This window comes from Balaenoptera physalus, assembly GCF_965194825.1.
Source record: "Balaenoptera physalus genome assembly, chromosome: 1".
Classification (NCBI taxonomy): domain Eukaryota; kingdom Metazoa; phylum Chordata; class Mammalia; order Artiodactyla; family Balaenopteridae; genus Balaenoptera; species Balaenoptera physalus.
In genome coordinates this window covers 99,472,083-99,490,320 of record NC_138882.1, presented here as the reverse complement: position 1 = coordinate 99,490,320, position 18,238 = coordinate 99,472,083, and the positions used below count along the sequence as shown (strand labels likewise).

Here is an 18,238-nt window from a genome sequence, read left to right as displayed (position 1 = left end):
CTGAGGGGCTTCCCTGGTGGCACAGTGGTTATGAATCTGCCTGCCAATGCAGGGGACATGGGTTCGAGCCCTGGTCCAGGAAGATCCCACATGCTGCGGAGCAAATAAGCCTGCAAGCCACAACTACTGAGCCCATGTGCCACAACTACTGAAGCCTGAGCACCTATAGCTCGTGCTCCGTAACAAGAGAAGCCACTGCAATGAGAAGCCCGCACGCAGCAACGAAGTGTAGCCCCCCGCTCACTGCAACTAAAGGAAGCCCATGCGCAGCAACGAAGACCCAAACGCAGCCAAAGGAAAAAAAAAATTTAATTATTAATTAAAAAAAGAAAGAACTACCCACCAAGGACAGTAATAAGGAAAAAGTAAGATAGTGAATGTGAAAGTGCCTTGTACAAAGGGATATGCCATGAGGAATGTTATTATTTAAAGGAATGTAAGCATGCTGGGAAGCATTTAACACCTGGGAGTTTGGGGACCAGGAGGACAGTTATACCTTCAGACAGCCAGTACCTTGGTGGCAGAGAACTGGGCTGACTGGCCCAAGAGTCATCTGGATGTGGGAGACCTTATATGTTCATGTGGTTTCTATTCCCTTATGCTCCTCTCATTCTAATCATCCCTCCCCTGGTCTAGCTCCACTTCGGCAAATGAGAAAATATCCTATGAAATGCTTTATCCTGTGTGATTGACAGCCTTCCAAAACTGTCTCCAATAAACCCTGCTTCCATGTATTCATACTCTTGTGTAATCCCTCCTCTTGAGTGTGGGCTGGCTTTAGTGAATTGCTTGTAACAAATACCTGAAAGCGATGGGGTATCAGTTCCGAGGCAGAGTTGCAAAGACTGTGGATCCCGCCTTGCTTGCCCCCTCTCCTGCCTCTCACCTGCTCACTCTGAGGAAGCAGATTGCCTTTTTGTCAGCTGCCCTATGAAGAGGTTCACACGTCAAGGAACTGAGGGCGACCTGCGGCCAACAGCCGGAGAGGAATTGTCCCCCTCAGTCCAGCAGTCCTGGAGAAACCAAGTCTTGCCAACGAGCACATGAGTGAGCTTGGAAGCAGATCCCTTGCCCCATTTGAGCCTTAAGGTGACTGCTGCCACATTGGCTGACACCTGGTTGCAGCCTCATGAGAGACCCTGAGCCCGTGGGCCCAGCTAAGCTGCGCCTGGGTTCCTGACCCACAGAAAACGTGAAATAATAAATGCATATTGTTTTAAACTGCTAAATTTTGGGGTAATTTGTTATGTGGCAATAGATAGCCATGTAAAGTGTCGTTCGACACTTAAGAATCACAGTGTCATTACACTTCTAGCTTAGTAAATACAACGAACATCGCCTCTGTGCCAGGAACATAGTACTGGGGCTTCTCAGGCTGTGGAGATGAGACAGGCAAGACCCCGCTCCCCAGGAGCTCACAGCGGAGGAGGCAGTAGGCATGGAATGGGCAAGGAGGGGGTGGGGGCGAGGCGGAGGAGACATCAGAACAAGCTGCCTGGAGGGAGGGGTGTTTGGAGTGGCCTGAAATGAGAGAAGGTAAAGCTAGACCCAGAGAGGGTGAGTGGCCTCAGGTCACACAGCTAATCCGCACAGATCCGCCGGGCTGCACAGGCAGCACAGAGCACGGGTCTCCCCACATTTTCTGGGCAATTGGAACACAACCCAGACAAAGGAATGAAGTGATGCTGAAGAAAAAAATAACTGCTCTTGCAGAGTTTTGTTTCCTGGGGGAGCGGGGCAGAATTACAGGGTATGGTTGTGGGAAGAGTGGGACGTTGACAGAGCTTGGGTCCCCCCCTCCAGGTGCGACAACAGAGGCAGAGCAAGGGTGTGTAAGTCATCCCGCCAGAAACGTCTTTTGTGCTAGGCTGCCCCGCGTCGCCTTCATCTCTGTCCTGTGCCCTTTCCAGGGCCCCCGGGGTGTTCCTGCCTCCCTCCTCCTTCCCTCCCCCCAGCCCAGGATGCTTCTCATTCCCTGGAAAAGGGCTCAGGGATATTGTGTCGGAGGCAGAGTCAGGCCTGCAGGGTGTGTGTGTGTGTGTGTGTGTGCGTGTGTGTGGAAGTAATTCTTGATCTCAGGGGTCCTGCGAGGCAGGAACCAAGCCATTGAGAAACTCCAAAACATGACTCAAGTAGTTTAGGAAAAAGCTTCATTTTACAAGGCACTAGTGGGAGGTGTTTCCAGAACCTACTCAGGCACTTTGCTGATTGCAAATCTACGAGGCTTGAGGAACTCGGGAGGGGGGGTAGGCGCCCACCCTCAGGGGACTTGCCAAGCACTCCCAGCACCCCTCGCCTGACTGCCTTCCGCTGCTCTCCTTCCCACCCACTCCTCACCTGTCCCACCTTCGCCGCTCCTGATCGCCACTGATCAGCCTGAGGAGGCAGCAGCAGGGACGGAGGGGGAAGGTCAAGGTTGCTGGCTGGGAACGTTTCTCCTACTCTTCACTTTAATCCCTGACACAGTCTGAGGGGCAACTCTGCAGTGGGGTGGCCTCTGTGCCCATGGCAGGTAATGGGCTCCATGGAGGGAGGGCGCATGGTGTTGTAGGGCCCACACAGACTCTGGTATCAGGGCTAGTGGCTGCTGCTTTTCCTTGCTGTGTGACTTTGGGCATGTGACTTAACCTCTCTGAACCAGTTTCCTCATTTGTAAGGGAAACTGGGAGGGGAGATCAAAATTATTATGGGGTATTGTGCCCCCCCTCCCAAAGGATATGTTGGAGTCCTAACCCCCAGGATCTCAGAATGTGACCTTATTTGGAGATAGGTCTTTACAGAGGTAATCAAGTTAAAACGGGCCATTAGGTGGGCCCTAATCTAGCCTCCAGAACTGTGAGACCGTAAGTTTCTGATGTGTAAGCCACCCAGTTTGTGGTACTTTGTTATGGCAGCCCTAGTAAACTGATACAGTCATACTCACCAGAAGACGCAGAACAAACATCTGGCCTACAGCAAAGACTAATCCCCACTGGGGTAGAAGGAAGGGGCTCCTTCTCCATTCCTGCCCCCATTTTCTTCCAGAGCAAATGTTCCTTGTCTGACAAGCTGTGCTCTGTGAGACCCTGCTCGGGGGAGGCAGCTGTGGTGTCAGGAGGAGGCCACAGGCTCAGGTCCCCGCCCACCAAAGAGTAGATGGTGACACCTGGGACAAGTCATTGAACTTTTCGGAATCTCAGTTTTATCAACTCTAAAGTGAGGCAAACACCCAAACCTCCTCGACTATTTTGAAGGGTTATTGTGAGGTTCAAGTGAGATAATGATGTGTATGGAATCATTTTATAACCCCCCCTCAGCATTAATTACTACTGTGGTTATTCCTGGCATAAGAAGGAGTTCTGAAGACACAGCAAAGTGTCCATAGGGGAGCATGGAAGGAGGCATCCCTGCTTTGTGGGAAAATGCGATACTGTCCTAAGGATCCCACAGAGGCAGAAGCCAGAGGCTTGCTCAGGATTGTTCCGAGTACTGTGCCACCCTGAGCTCAGGTATGCTGCCACCAAGTGGCAACAGGAATCCTGCCTATGTTTTGAAACTTTATTTTGAGATCTCATGGAGGGGAGGGGTGTGGGGCAGAAATCTACTAATTATTTAGTGCCAGTTCTATGAAGGGGGCTTTGTAGTTGACATCTCACTTAATTCTCTTGAAGAATTACCCCTAATAACCCCAACTTACAGTTGAAAGGATTGAGTCTCAGGGAGTTTGAGCAACTTGGACTTGTAATGTAAGGACTGTCAAGCCTGGGCTCCTTACACATCCTGACTTTCCAGATCCAACACGGCCATTTCTACTTGTGGTTCCCTAGCAAGTAAAGTGCTCCAAGCCTACTTAACTTAAAAAAAGCACCCATCTGTCATTAAACATTTGAACTTGAGCATTTCATTTACAGATGGTGTTTTTGAGAAAATTATAACAAACCTCAAGACATCCGAACACCTCTTTCCTTCACAAGGAACTATTTTTAGTCTTAGCTTTTCCCCTCTTTTTTGCCCCTTTATCCAGTTTCAAAGAGTTGCAGCTCTTTGTTCTTTCTACTCACTTATATAAGCTTTTCAAAAAATGCCTCTTCCGTTACCAACATGCTAGACTTCCAGCCCCGGCCAAAACCTTCCCTTCCCCTCAGTGCCTCTCTGCCACCCCAAAGAAGAGAAAGAGAGCCACACGCCTGGCCTCTCTCTCCACCTCCTGCAGTGAGGTCCTCACTCTCTCTAAGACAAGGCCAGATGAGCCTCTCCTGGAAAATGCAAAACCCTGTTTTCCCCTCTCTCCACTCAAAGGGAAGCATCTTGGTACTTGATCCTTCAGAACTGGAAGGGAACATCACTCTCCCTTTGCTCTCTCTGGCAAGAGAATTCTCCAGGACTAGAATTCGTGTCAATGCTGGCAGGACTGCCCTCCTGGGCTTCAGATTCTTTCCCACTAGAATGTGCCGACACTTCTAATGGAGCAGAACGCCTGGGGGGAGACTGAGCTACGTTTATAGCCTCCCCTTTGTGGGCTCCATCCCAGGTCTGGTTAGTGGGTGGGCTCATGCGGGCTTGGTTCCCCTTGAGTCTGAAGGGGCCAGGGAGTGGGAGGGGTGGCTGGCTTTTCATTCACAGGGAGAGCTCAGAAAGTTGATGTTTTATCAGGAGGCACAGGCCTCAGACCCATCCTCAGAGAGGGCGTGGATTTCTGGCTCTTCTGAGAAGGCTGTTTCCACTCCCTGAGGACAGAGACCCCTCTCAGTCTCTAACCCCAGAGCCTTTTTTGGTGTCTGGTGCATAGCAGGGATGGGGTGAATGCTGGAGGAGAGAGCGAGCATGCTGTCTACATGCCTAAGAAAGTGAACTGGGCACATGGTGGGTGTTCATTATCTTCTCCTGCTTGGAATCTTAGAAAACAGAATTCAGGGCCTGAATAGAAGATTCTGTGTCAAGAAATTACTTCAACCCAAACTCTCCAGGTAAATGGGTCACGATTATTATCATTTGGGGGAGTCAGGGGCCTCTCAGTCCGCCCTCCTGTGGCCTCAGTTCTGCCTTGGATTGTCCCTTTCTTTCTCTTCCTCCTTTCCTCCCTTGATTTGTTGAGCATCTATTACGCACCAGACACTGTGTTGGGATGTTAACATTAAAAAGGCACAGGCCCTTGAAGGGTTTACCACCTGCAGGGGAGTTTTTATCTTAGGCTTCAGGCATCTCCTCCTACTTTGCAGCATGTTTTACCTTTTGGTAAGGAATTTCATATATTATCTTATTTAATTCTCACAATAACCTTGGGAGTTTTGTATTATTTATTTTTCAGCTATATTTATCTTTTCCTGTTATATTTATATTTATTCTTCCTGTTGACAATAGAACAATAGGGTCAGCTGGGAAGGAGGGGGCTCAGAAGAGCAGAAGATCCACACAGAGTCCCTAAGGAGGATGGCTGTCATCCCTCTGCGTGCATCTGACTGACACCTCAGCGCTGGAGTGAAATAGCATTCATTATCCGGTGACATTTCTCAGGCAGCTTCTTACCTCTGCCTCCCCTGAGATGCAATAACAAAGATTCGTCTGATCTTCCTTTCCCCCATCTCCCTGGCTCCCTGCACCTCCAGTTCCTTTTCATCCCTGCGTTTGAGGGCAAACGTTCTCCTGTCTGTCTCTAGGATGTGCCGGCCGGGCAGACTCAATAGTCTCTGGGGAGACTGGGTGGCTTCCTTCCTCTCACTTCAAAGGGACTTTGGAGCGCTGCACTCCACGGGGTGAATGCATTTTATTTTTTAGGGGGCTGGAATCAGCTTCTGGGCAGGAGCACTTTGGGTGTCTCTTTCCTTTCCATCCCAGGACCTGAAGGGTGGGGCTGGCGAGAGGGCTGTTGGGTGCCTTGGCACCAGTGGGGGGCGCACTCCTTCCCCAGAAGCTGCTGTGGAGGTGGGCCTGGAGGACTCCATGGGAGGAGGGCCTGCTGAGGTGGGCGAGGGCTGGGCAGCCAGGGCACGACGGGGAGCAGTCCAAACTGACTGGGGAGGCTGGACATCCGGGATGCTTGAGCCGAGCAAACTTTTGAAGGCTCAGCTGTTCCACTGGAAAGCTTGTGAAGGGATCCGAGACAGGGAGACCTGCAGAGTGGGGCTTTTTGCCATCCTCTATCCTGTCCACCAGGCCGAGCAGCCCCAGAGGGAGGGGACAGGAAGATTTCCCTAAAGATGGCTGGAGCATGCTCTAGGCCAGGCCTCCACTTGGCCCCTTCCTGGCTACACCCAGGCCCCAGAGCCCACCCCCATAATGCCTTCAAGGGGCACCTACCCATCATACTCTTCATTATGGAATATCTGGCTTCAGCCTGAAGGTCTAGGATTTGGGGGAGAGTGGGAGTAGGAGAAGAACAAAATCTTAACAGGCCTACAGAGTGGCTTGGTTTGGTCTCTCTAGGGTAACTGGGAGGGAGAGCTTAAAGGGACAATTCATTAATTCAGAAAAACACTTACTGAACACCTGCTCTGTGCTGAGATAGGCCCTGGGACAAAAATGCCTATCTTTTTGATCTAACATGTGAGGAATTAAAGATAGTAATTAGATACAAAGATGATTATACGTATTTATGTATTTTTGGTTAGACGGTGATAAGGCTGGGTCCTGGGGACTGCCGTGCTCCCTCCCCATGGAGAATGCTTGCTTGTCCAACAGAGGCCAGCAGACAAGGGCGATGGACAGAAGTGACGAGAACTCCGAAGGTGGCACGTGAGTCTCCAGGCCCAGTAGGCCTACCATCAGCTCTCCTACATTTCTCAGTCATGTGAGCCAATAAAGCCCTCTCTTTTGGTTCCATTTGATTGGGTTTCTGCCACCTGCAGCCGGAAGCATCCTGCCCATCGCATTCCTGCACCAGCTTGTGTCCCATCAGGGAGTGCTGAGCAAGTCGCAGGGAAGTTCTTCCCAGCAGCCTGCTGAGGCAGGTGTAACTCTGTCTGTTTTTTTAGATTTGGAAGTAAGTTCAAAGAGGTTGAGTACAAGTATAAGAACGAGAGAAGTAAGAAGTCACAAAAGGACATGTCTCAAACAGAGGGCAGGTCCTAAGCAGCCACTTTGGCCACCTGCAGAGGTCCTGAGGAGCCTGGTTGGCCAGTTTGGGTGGGAGAGGGTTGCTGGGAGGACTTTGAGACTACTCACTGCTGTGGAGGGAGGGGGGAATGGCCCTGTTTGCTGTGAGATTGGCCTTTTTTTAATCTCCATTTTCCATGTAAGGAAACTGAGGCTCATTGAGGCCAAAGTCATACAATTGTTAAAAATTCAGCCAGGTCCTTCGATTCCAAGTCTAGGGAGCTTTCTACTCAAAAAATCCTTAAGTTTTTGAAACTCTTTGTGGTTTATAAAGCACTTTTCAAAGAGAATGATGAATAGACACAACTGTTAGTCCTGACTTGCACGATTCTTTGCAAAGATAGCTGGCATGATATGGTAGAAAAGAAAACACAAGATTTGGAAGCCTTCTGCAAATTGTAGCACTCTCTGAAAATGTTTTTGTTGTTTCTCTTACATTATTTGCATATTTTTACTGTGAAAATTTAAGGGGCTACTTTTGTTCTTTCTGTGTCCTTATTCAGTGGCTATAAATTGTCTGCCACACAGTAGGAGCTCAATGAATATTAACTGGCTGAATGAAGCCTCAGGCCTTGCTCTGCCCTCCTTAAGACAGGCTTCTCTGAGCCCAGCTGCTGACCAGTCCTTCCCTCCTTGATGAGAGGGGGAATATCCTTCCTTCTGTGTTTTGCACTTGACCCCCTCGGCAGCCCTGTCCTGTCTGCCCTGCCTCTCTCCTTTCCCTCTGTCAGTGAGTCACCTTGAGTGCTCCACTGTGGACCACAGATCTCATTGCAAACAGGAGGCTGGGCAGATGGATGGTGAAAGGGGATCCCATTGCCCATCTCCCTGGGTTGCTGGGGAAGAAATAAATGACTCAGTGCTGGCCCACAGGGACTGTGACACCAGCCCTACTGGCAGCAGCGGCATGGGGGGTGGAGGGCTTGCTTCTGCAGCCCCGCTCCCTGACTCAAGCCTGAAGGCCCGGACCTGCTTTCTGGGCCTCAGAAGCCTCTGATCAGACCTCCTAACCTTGTGGGGTAACTAGATTAGCTGGAGAAAAAGAGTGGTTCCCTTTGTCCTGCTAGACTGGACTCTTGCAGGATCCCAGGAAGAAAATGGCTGGGGCTGCAGGCTCCAGGGCTCTATCTTGGCCTCTGGGGGCACTGGTCCAGTCTGCTCTGGGGTCTCATTATCTTACCCTGTTTTCAGTATGTGAAGGTGTAAGGCCAGCATGTGGCTCAGCCACTGAACATGGAATCAGAGAGAATAAGAAAGCAGGGGCCTTAGGAGAAGAGCCTCGCTGCTCCCAGGAATGCACCAGGCCCGTCTGCGTGACACAGCTCCACTTCCTTGCTCCAGCAGAAGCTGTTCTCCGGGTTAGGGTGCTCTGGGCAGGCAGCCTGGTGGGATACACTTTGGCATCAAAGAGACCTAAATTCACATCCCTCTGTACTGCTTCCTGGCCATGTGTCCTTGAACCTCTCTGAACCAGTTTCCTCACGTCGCAAAATTGGAGAGCTGACGTGAGAGGGCAAAGGGTTTCTCTGTGGGGAGAGGTTTTGGTGTAAAAGATTATGATGACGTGGCTCCCAGAAGGCAGAATGTGGGCATGTGGGCTCTTTCGTCAGATATGCTTTGGATTCTGGGCAAATAGTTTTTGCAAGGGCCTGGTGTATAGAAAAATTTACATCACCCCAAATCAGAGTGCAATCACCATCCTGGCATCTGAGCTTGTGTGATCCTGTAAAAGAAATGCCACAAAAGACAGTGGGAGCAATCTGTTCACCAGACCACCATCTTGGCACTGGAGGCTGGCACAGGGGTTCAGGGTAATCCCACAGGTGGAAGTCCAAGACATCTGGTCAACCCCACATGCTTGGAAGTGAAGTGTGGGTAAAGAATTGGAGAATGACCTGAAGAGGAAGAATTGAAAGGGAGCTTAGAAGATTGTGAGGAAGACATTCCAAAGCCCAGAACTCTGAGGCTCAGGCCTGGGATAGGAGTCCAGCTTGCCCAGGTCCAAGGGCTGTAAAGCCAAGGCTAGATCTTTCCATGACTCAGTGCTAAATTACATCTTGGGTTTAACGTGCAAGAAGGAGATTGAGACTTTTAGAGCAGGTGGGGGACTTAAAATGACTAAGTCCAGCTTCCTAGGGCCCAGACTAAGGACACAGGAAAGGAAAGAAGCAGCTTTCTCCCACACCCGTTCATCTGTTAGACTGTCCTGAAGTGGAAGCTGTGTGACGGTACCTGGGCTGCAGTTGTGTGGATCTGGGTGTGTTCCAGGGCTGTGTGCTGTGGGTGTGCAGTGCAGCTGTGCAGTGGCCTGCAGCCCAGGGGGCATTATTCTGGTGTTGACTCACCTTTGAGGCATGGCCAGACATTGAGTATTGGATCCGAGGAAGGCACAGGCCTCCTTACTTGAGGGGTGAGGAGGGAGGGACAGAAGGGAGACTTCCTTTCCTGCCTTTTGGGGAACCCCAACTCCATTCCCCCATCCTGGGAGCTTGATGGGCTGAGCAAGATCGTCTCCCAAGAGGGCAGTTCTTCAGTTCCTGTGACAATAGCCCTCCTTGGGGGTCGGGGGGTGGCTGGCCTCTGCACACATATCTTAGGGTCCTGCTGTTCCTGCCCCAGCTGCCCCACAGGCTACTGGTCAGTTCCTGATGATTCAGTGGGAGCTGAACCCCAAGGCAGGTGGACTTTCCTGGAGCAGCTCTCCAAGGTCCTGGTGTATATACTTCCCAAACTCAGGGTCCCAGTCTTTGCACAAATTCATGGAGATGGGCCAAGAGAAAAACATCTGGGAATGTTTCTGCTTGTCCACTGTCCAAGGGAGGGACTGAGGAGCAAGGGGACCAGGCCGGCATTGCCTCCCAGGCTGCACGGAGAAGGGGGACCCCGCGGGAAGAGTGTGCTTGCCCAGAAGTTTGCCTCCTGGATCCTCTGAAAGACTGACCCCTCAAGTTCCTCTCCTCCTGCACCCAATTCTATCACATTCTCTTCATTAGTAGAAAGAGCACCAGACCAGTAGGTAGGAGACTCAGGCTCCAGCATTGACTGTGTCACTGTTTCTGGGTGATCTTAGGTAAGTTGCTGTCTCCTGGTTTGTTCATCTGCAAAGGGGAAATAATAATCAAATCTGTTCTACTGGTTATTTTTAGATGCAGTGAGATAATGTAGGTGAAAGAGCTTTGGAAAATGTACACAATGCTACACAAGTGTATGGTATTATTATCAAACAACTCTGAGCACTTACTCATTGCTCATAGCCATCCCTGGCCGTTTAATGTGCTTCCTCCTAGGGACACCAGAGCCAGGGCTTCTTCCTCTTTAATGTGACAATGAATCACCTGGGATTTTGTAAAAATGCAGATTCTGATTCAGCAGGTCTGAGGTGGCCTTTGATTCTGCATTTCCTTGCTTCCAGGTGTTGCTGATACTGCTGGTCTTGGGGACCACAGGTGAGTAGCAAGGATCTGAACTACCCCCTCATAGGAAAGGACCTTTCTACAGTCGATTGAAAAGACACAGCTCAGAAATTACAGCAGAAGTATCAGTTTATTAAAATAGCTTCCAATCAATGATGGCCTGTTGGTCACAAATGATATATTTTGGTTTCCAAAAAGACAGAGAGCAAGAGGTGGGCGGGGGAGAGAGACACAGAGAGACCCGGGAGATTCAGGGGGCCAAGAAGCCCTGGACGCATCACTTCCTAGACTTCTCTGCGGAGCAGCCACTGTTGGTCTTACTAAGAGAGTCTGTGCTGCCCATTCTTGAGCCCACACTGTTGAGGAGTTTGTCAGTTTTTCCTGGGATGTTCTGCTTCTCCTCAATCTCAGTCTCCCGATGGTAAAAGTAGTTAAAGTTGGAGACAATGACAGGCACAGGGAGGGCAATGGTGAGGACCCCTGCGACGGCGCACAGAGTACCTACAATTTTCCCCCCTGGGGTGGTTGGGTACATGTCCCCATAACCCACAGTTGTCATGGTGACCACCGCCCACCAGAAGCCATCAGGAATGCTAGAGAAATGGGACTCTGGCTCGTCCACCTCAGCAAAGTAGACTGCACTGGAGAAGAGGATGACGCCAATGAAGAGGAAGAAGATGAGCAGCCCCAACTCCCGCATGGAAGCCTTCAGCGTCTGCCCCAGGACCTGCAGCCCCTTGGAGTGGCGGGAGAGCTTGAGGATGCGGAAGACCCGCACCAGGCGGATGACCCTCAGGATGGCCAGGGACATGTTCTGCTGGGCGCTCGGCTCTGTCTCCCAGACCAGCTCTGTGATGAGGGTTGCAAAGTAGGGGATGATGGAGATGATATCGATGATGTTTATGATGTTCCTGAAGAAGTCGGTCTTGCTGGGGCAGACCACGAAGCGGAGCACCAGTTCGAAGGTGAACCACACGATGCAGGCGGACTCCACCATGAAGAAAGGGTCGGTGAACATGGTGTGGGAGAGGACTGTCTTGCTCATGTTGAGGCTGGGGTCTCTCACCACCTTCAGTTCCCTATCGTCTTGGATCTCGGGAAGTGTCTCCAGGCAGAAGATGGTGATGGAGATGACCACGACCAAGACAGAGACCATGGCCACACCACGGGCAGCGCTGGAGCTCTCAGGGTACTCGAAGAGGAGCCAGAACTGCCGGTGGATGTCGTTGGTGGGGAGCAATGTTTTGGGATCTCTGATGAAGCCTTCATCCTCTCGGAACTGGTCCATGGCCTCACTGCCCAGTTCATAGAAGGAGATCTCATCAGCAAAGACGTCAATAGGGACATTGGCCGGGCGCCGGATTTTCCCACCAGACTGGTAATAATATAGGATTCCATCAAAACTGGGCCGGTTCCTGTCAAAGAAATACTCATTTCTCATGGAGTCAAAGAACTGCATCCTTTTCTCCCGGTCTCCCAGGAGTGTCTCTGGGAACTGATTGAGTGTTCTGAGCTGGGTCTCGAACCTTAGCCCAGCAATGTTGATGATCACCCGCTGGTTTCCTTCCTTCAAGGCCACTGGCTCAGGCCCTGGGGGATCGATGTAGTCTCCTGGGAGCTTGGAGAAGGCGGTCTCATGGTTGGTGCTGTCGTTGATGAGGATATTCCAGTTGGAGAAGGAGCTGCTCCCAGGTTGGCCTTTCGGGGTGGTTAGGTCAAAGTCTGTGGTGTAGCCTGGCTCTTCCTGGATTTCATCTGAGTTATCAAAATTGACCAGGGCAACCTCCATTTCTTTCCAGCCACACGCATCCATCCTAGGGGAGTCAGGGAAGCAGCCTGAAGACCCTCAGTCTTCCCTGCCTGCTGTGAGCTGTGGAGAGGAAGAAGGGCATCATGCAGGAGCCAGGATAGGGCACAGCTGGCTCTTGATCATTGAGGTAAGTTTTCCAACGGATTAAAAAATGGTTTATTTTTAGCTTGGGATGGAACCTTGTACTTATTTTGGCAACATGCTTCTTGAAATCCATTTGCTCCCTCTGAGTCTGCACACACTAATAATTAGAAGAAACTGCAAAGACGGAGCCTGGCTGAGAGGGGAAAACTTCCTCCTGCCAAAGAGGGTCTCTGTACACCGTGGCAGAGAGAGGCCATAATGAAGAAGTTCACGATTCTTAATAAAATGTGTAATTTTGTACTTGTATGAAGTCCTCCAGTTTACCCAACACTTTTCATGCCCAATCTCATCCTTAACTTTTTTCTTTTTCTCACACTTAACTGCCAGTCCCTCACATATTCTGTTGGGTATTATATCTTCAAAATATATCTAGAGTTCAACCATTTCTTAACACCTCCAGCGCTACCTCTTGGAGCCAGCTGGGATTCTGTGGGGAAGGGTGAACAAGAAGACGGAGGCTGGGTGGGCAACCACTGTCCTCCCCAGCAATTAGCCATCTGTACCTTAGCCCCTCCTCTGTAAGTAACTCCTAGGGTTGTTTTGAGGGTACATTAACTGAGATAGCATATGTAAAATGCCCGGTGGAAAGATCATTAAATTTATAACCATTGGTTTTGTGAACTTCCCCACGTAACAGGGACTTTAGAAGCCAATAGCCACTGGTATTTTTTTGGCCTAAGTCCAAGATGTTTATGGGAAATGATTTCATTAAAAATCATTCAGGCAGTGGGAAGTAAGTAATTGTGTGTGTGAGTGTGAGTGTGTGTGTGTTGGGGGTGGGGTTAAGGAGAGCATGCCCAGTGAGCTTGGATGTCCACAAACATAGACTAAAAGTCCTTCCTTAGGTCCATTCAAGCTTTGATTTCAACATAAGAACACTGAAACCAGGCAGGCTGGGGGTCAGGGTGGGAGAGGTAAAATCTGTAGTGCTCATAGCCTTGAAGTAGTTTCATTTACAGATGACAAGGGTATCCTGCAGGGTACAGTGTTGTAGTCTTTTCAAAGTGATTCCACATTCACTTATTCACATTCACTTAAATGACAATAATCATGTGAGGTTGGAAAACGTTATTTCCATTTTACAGATGGGGAAACTGAGTCACAGGAGCCAAGTGACCTTCCCAAGGTCACACAACTAGTGGCACGGAGACCCGACATGAACCTGCCTCCTGGCCTGGGAGACCCACTAGACCACGGGTGCCCTGCATGGAAGCTGAGGCCTTGTGGGGAGATGCAGGCCAGGGCCTCAGAAGTGTGGGAGCTCAGAGCTCTTTCGGTCCCACGCCCTCCTTTCTCAGTTCAGGGCAATGTGTGGGGTGAAGAGCTCAGGTTAGGGTGGCCTGCCCTGCCTCTTGGGAGTGTGCAGCCTTTGCAAGCTGCCTAATTTCACTGAGCTGCAGCTTCCTGGGCTGTGGAATAGGGAGAATGTGCCCACTGCTGAGCATGTCAGGTATCATGTGAGGAACAGTGCAGTTGGAAGGCAGGATGGAGCAGCGGCTGAGAATGCTGAGACCTGAGCCAGTTGCTGTGAGCTGGAATCCTGGCTCTGCACACAGTAAGCCCTGGAGAAATATTTGCTATTCCTTCACAGTGATCCATGTGATAATTTAGAGGGTCCCATCCTGGGCCACTTGGCTGCCGGGCAGAGGTGAGACCAGGACTCCAGCTCTGTGTCCACCTTGTGACTTCAGAGCAGCACTTTCTTCTTTGGAATTCTGGCCCTGGGTGAAGTTTTGGGGTACTTCCTTCTTGGGGTGAATCCCACCCCATTTTATCCAGACTGAGAGGAAGAGGTACATCTGGGGGCTCTGGGGCAGGGACTTGGAACCACTTCCAAGTGGCTAGAGTGGGCCCGTATCAGGAGCCTTCTCCTTCTTATCAGGGGGCAGAAGGCATGTGGGGATGAGGGAGAGCTTCTTTGGCCAAAGTAACTTCCTCTCCTGGGAGCCAGGCCACTTCTCTTCCCCACTCCCTCTCTCCTCTTTGCTGCTTCCACCCCCAGCTCAAAGTGACAGATAAGGGGGTGGCTGAAGATGGTCAGGTGGTGCAGGAGGGGGTGGAACAGTGCCAAATTCAAACAGCATATTCTGCGGTCTACAGAGGTGTGCTGTACAGTTGCTCCACATGTTACATTTAGATTAGCAAATATTGGTCATTATAGACAGAGGGAAGAGAGAACTGGTCTTGGGAACAAGAGACCTGGCTTGAGGCTCTGCCCCAGCACTTAGGAGTTGTATATTTTTGAGCAAATCACTGGATTTTATGAGCCTCAGTTTTCCGATCTGTAAAATGGGGAAAATAATGATAATTCCCACCTCAAAGATCGTACTGAGGACTAAATGAGGTAATGACAGTGAGAACACTTAGTAAATTATTGCAAAAATGAAAGGAATTACCCTGTCTAGTCCCCTCCCCTCTGTTCCATACAATACAGCATATTTGTGGGCAGAAAGCACATTCTGTGTGGCCTCAAATGGCCCCAGGAGGAATTCTCAGCTCACTGTCCTCTGATCCGCTCTCCCGATCCTGCCTGCTTGACTTTGTGCCTGTTTTGCTTCTGCCTGGCATCCACGTTCCCTTCCTCTGTCTCTCCTCTTCCTCCCTGCCCATCTGGGGACTGTTCAGGTCCTGCTTGTCTGACGAGCCTGGCCTGGCCAGTCCAGCTTGGAGAGTCCTCTGCCTGCCCTGAGTCCTGGCCTCCCTGCCCAGATCGCTCACGTTTGCACTCAGTTTGGAGGCCTCGCGTCCACAGGGTCAGCCTCAGCGCTTCTGCTCTCTTGTGACCTTTGAGAGTGCAGGAGTGTCTTATGGTTTTTCCTTCTGTCCTGCACGGTCTTGGGGGACAAGATTCACCTCTGGTGATCCCCACCTGCATCACCCCAGTGCCCAGCTCAATGTGGCTGATGAGGGTCAGGGTGGTGTAGGAGGTAGTGGGCAGTGCCAAGTTCAAACAGGGTATTCTGTGGATGTGCAGTGAATACCTGTTAAGCAGGTGAATTCATCAGTGAAAAGAGAAGTGAGAAGTTCATGCTCACAGGAACAGGGATCATATCTGTTTCGTGCACCATTATGATTCCAAGACCTAGCCCAGGGCTGAGCCCAATTAACCTTTGGTGAATGAATGAATGAGGGAGGAATGAACGAAGTGAGGCAGATAGCATCCTGGACTTGCACTGCTTCCCCTGCTTTATGATCCCTGACAACTTGTATTTCCTCATCAAGGCTCCATTTTTAAAATCTGTAATAAGAAAATACACTGAGTCAAAGAAGGCAGGTAAAAAAGGGTACATATAGAGTAGTTCCATTTATACAAAATTCTAGAAACAGCAAACTAACCTAGAGTGACAAAAAGCAGATCAGCAGTTGCCTGGGGATGGGGGTGGGGAGGGAGAAGAAGGGATTACCAGGGGGCCAAGGGAACTCTTTTAGGGATGACGATTATGTTTATCTTGATTGTGGTGATGGTTTCACAGAAGTATACATATGTCTAAACTCGTCAAGTTGCACACTTTAAATGTAGTATGCATCATTTTATCTCAGTACAGCTGTAAAAAAAAAAAAAAAAAGGCAAACAGCAAACAAAAACAGGGAATAAAAGTGTATCGTCCTCTGATGAGTCTTCAAAGTTTTTGTAAGGACTAAAGGGGATATGGGGACGCTTTGTAAACTGCATGGGTCACGTGGAAGGAGGGGGTCACTCTAACGTAGAACCCACCTCAATGCCAGTGCCATGCCCTCATGCTGCAAGGGCTCAGCAAATAATTTAGAAAGTGAAAGCACCCTGGAGCCAGGGCTGAGTGAGGCCCCCAGGGACACCCAGCAGGCTGCACTTCTGCAGAGCGGGCAGTGGGAAGTGTGCACACGTCAAGGCAGCCCCTGGCCCCGGCAGGCCAGCTCCCCTCAGCTTAGTGCTTGGCATTTCGTCTGTTTGGTGGCAGGAGACAAGCCACTGTCTGCACCGGGAAATAGCCACTCCTCTGGAGAAGTTTCATTCTACCTTAAATAGGCCTTTGCAATTACCATTCAGGGGAGCCAAGATGGAAGTTGGTTTTGACCTTGGGTCACCCTCCTCCCCCCATACTGGCCCCCTGGGAGGAGATGGACACTCTGGGTGGGGTGGGGCACCCCAGTGAGGGTGGGCTGCAGGGCTGGGGTGCTTGGGGGCCAGCTCCCATCGCGCCGGGCAGCATCCTGGAGCCTCCTCTGCTTGCCGTTCTCGATAGCTTTCCCTGAGTCTTGCATCTTTTCATCTGCCCAGCATTCTAGGGCTTCGATAGAATTACCAGTACTCAAGGCTGAACCGTCACCCACAGCTGAAGTGATCGTAGTATTCAAGAGTCTTCTATGACGTCTGATTCCATTCATAATCTCCGCCTTGCCTGGCACAGTGCTGAGACAATGTGGTGGGTTGAAACAACCTCTTTTCCCCTCTGAACATACTTGTGTTTTCCTCCCTCCAGGCTACTATTTGTGCAGGTCCTGCCATTTGCATCCCTTCCTTCTGCCTTCACCTGAAGATACAGCTTTCCCTAAGGAGTCAGGTAGAGGTACTCTTGCTCTCCTGAGAATCCCCGCACAAGGTTTTGGCACATTATTTGAACCACGTCTCATCTACCCGGAGCCCTGTCATCTTCTGGTCCCTCGGCATCTTTGTACAGGGGGGAAGGCTGGTCCACTCACTGTCCCCAGTGCATCGTACACCTCCCCCTCTTCTGACCTTTGCTCCTTCCCCTCCCCCAGAGCCAGATGGGTTTGGGTTTGAATCTAAGCTGTGTGCTCAGTAGGTACATGGCCTTGGGCAAATCACCACCTCCATAAACAACGCTTTCTTCCTCTCCAAATGGGTCTAATCACAGCTTCCCTCAGGGTTCTTGGGGGAAGAAGAGATAATGTATGTTGTGAATAGCATGCAGGACACACAACAGGCATCGCTAGATGGGAGCTGCTATTGTTTACACCCCGTCTGTCCTGGGAAGCCTTCGAGGCTGCCCGGTGTGGACCACAGTGAGCCCAGCTGCCTCCCCGCCCTCCGTAGCGCGTCACTTTTGCACCCAGTCTGCGGAGGTGGCTTTGTTGTTCTGATGATCTCTTCCTGGACTAGACTGGGCACTTCCTGCAGGCAGGGCCTTGTGCAGGGCCGGCCCTGTGCCTCTCCCAGAGAGATGTTCCACAGATGTCTGTGGGTCTGGCCGTCAGGCTTGCAGAGTGAAATGGAGCAGTCAGTTGCCCTGGGTTGCCTAGCTACCCCAACACTTCCCCTACTTTCTGGTGAGGCAGCAGCCATCCCTGAGTCAGAGAACGGCTGAAAGAGGTCATCATGCCGACAGCTGTGAGCACCGCAACACGGGGCCCCGAGAGCCCCAGGGACGGGGGGCGCAGAACTGAGCAGAGGGCAAGCTCAGGTGTCACAGGGCTGGCAGCAGATGGGGGACGAGGCGATGGGCAGGTGGGCCTGGCACAGGGTGGGTTTCCACTGCCGGTTGTCCAGTGAATGAGGGGAAGGAGTGGCTGGAAGGCAGACGCTGGCGCTGCTTGTGTCCAGACAGAAGAGGGCGCTGTTGTTCTGCTGGAAGCAATCCCTGGTCCACTCAGCGTAGATGACTCCACAGTGCCCCTTCCTTCCATCTGTGAGCTGCTTCTCTTCCTCTCTCGGCTCCAGCCAGGCCTCGGGTCTGCTGACTGTCCCTCCAGGTGTCTCTCACGCTGCCTTTTCCCGGTCTCAGCCTTGCCCTCGGTCCAAGCCCCATCTCTTCGTCTCATCCTGAACCACTGGCCCAGCCTCAGTTAGGAGCCTGAAGAG

General features: G+C 51.0%; 1 protein-coding gene across 1 annotated transcript; it reads right to left on the bottom strand.

Annotated features, from left to right (window-relative positions):
* Positions 1 to 3,200: 3,200 nt before the first annotated feature.
* KCNA10 (potassium voltage-gated channel subfamily A member 10) lies at positions 3,201 to 17,577 on the bottom strand. Its single transcript, XM_082469028.1, has one exon. It carries the CDS (start codon positions 12,295 to 12,297, stop codon positions 10,762 to 10,764), a length of 1,536 nt encoding a protein of 511 aa, XP_082325154.1. The 5' UTR covers positions 12,298 to 17,577; the 3' UTR covers positions 3,201 to 10,761.
* Between the last annotated feature and the right edge of the window lie 661 nt (positions 17,578 to 18,238).

Excerpts from the sequence above, each read along its gene's own strand:
- KCNA10 (XM_082469028.1), bottom strand. The coding sequence starts at position 12,297 with ATGGATGCGTGTGGCTGGAAAGAAATGGAGGTTGCCCTGGTCAATTTT.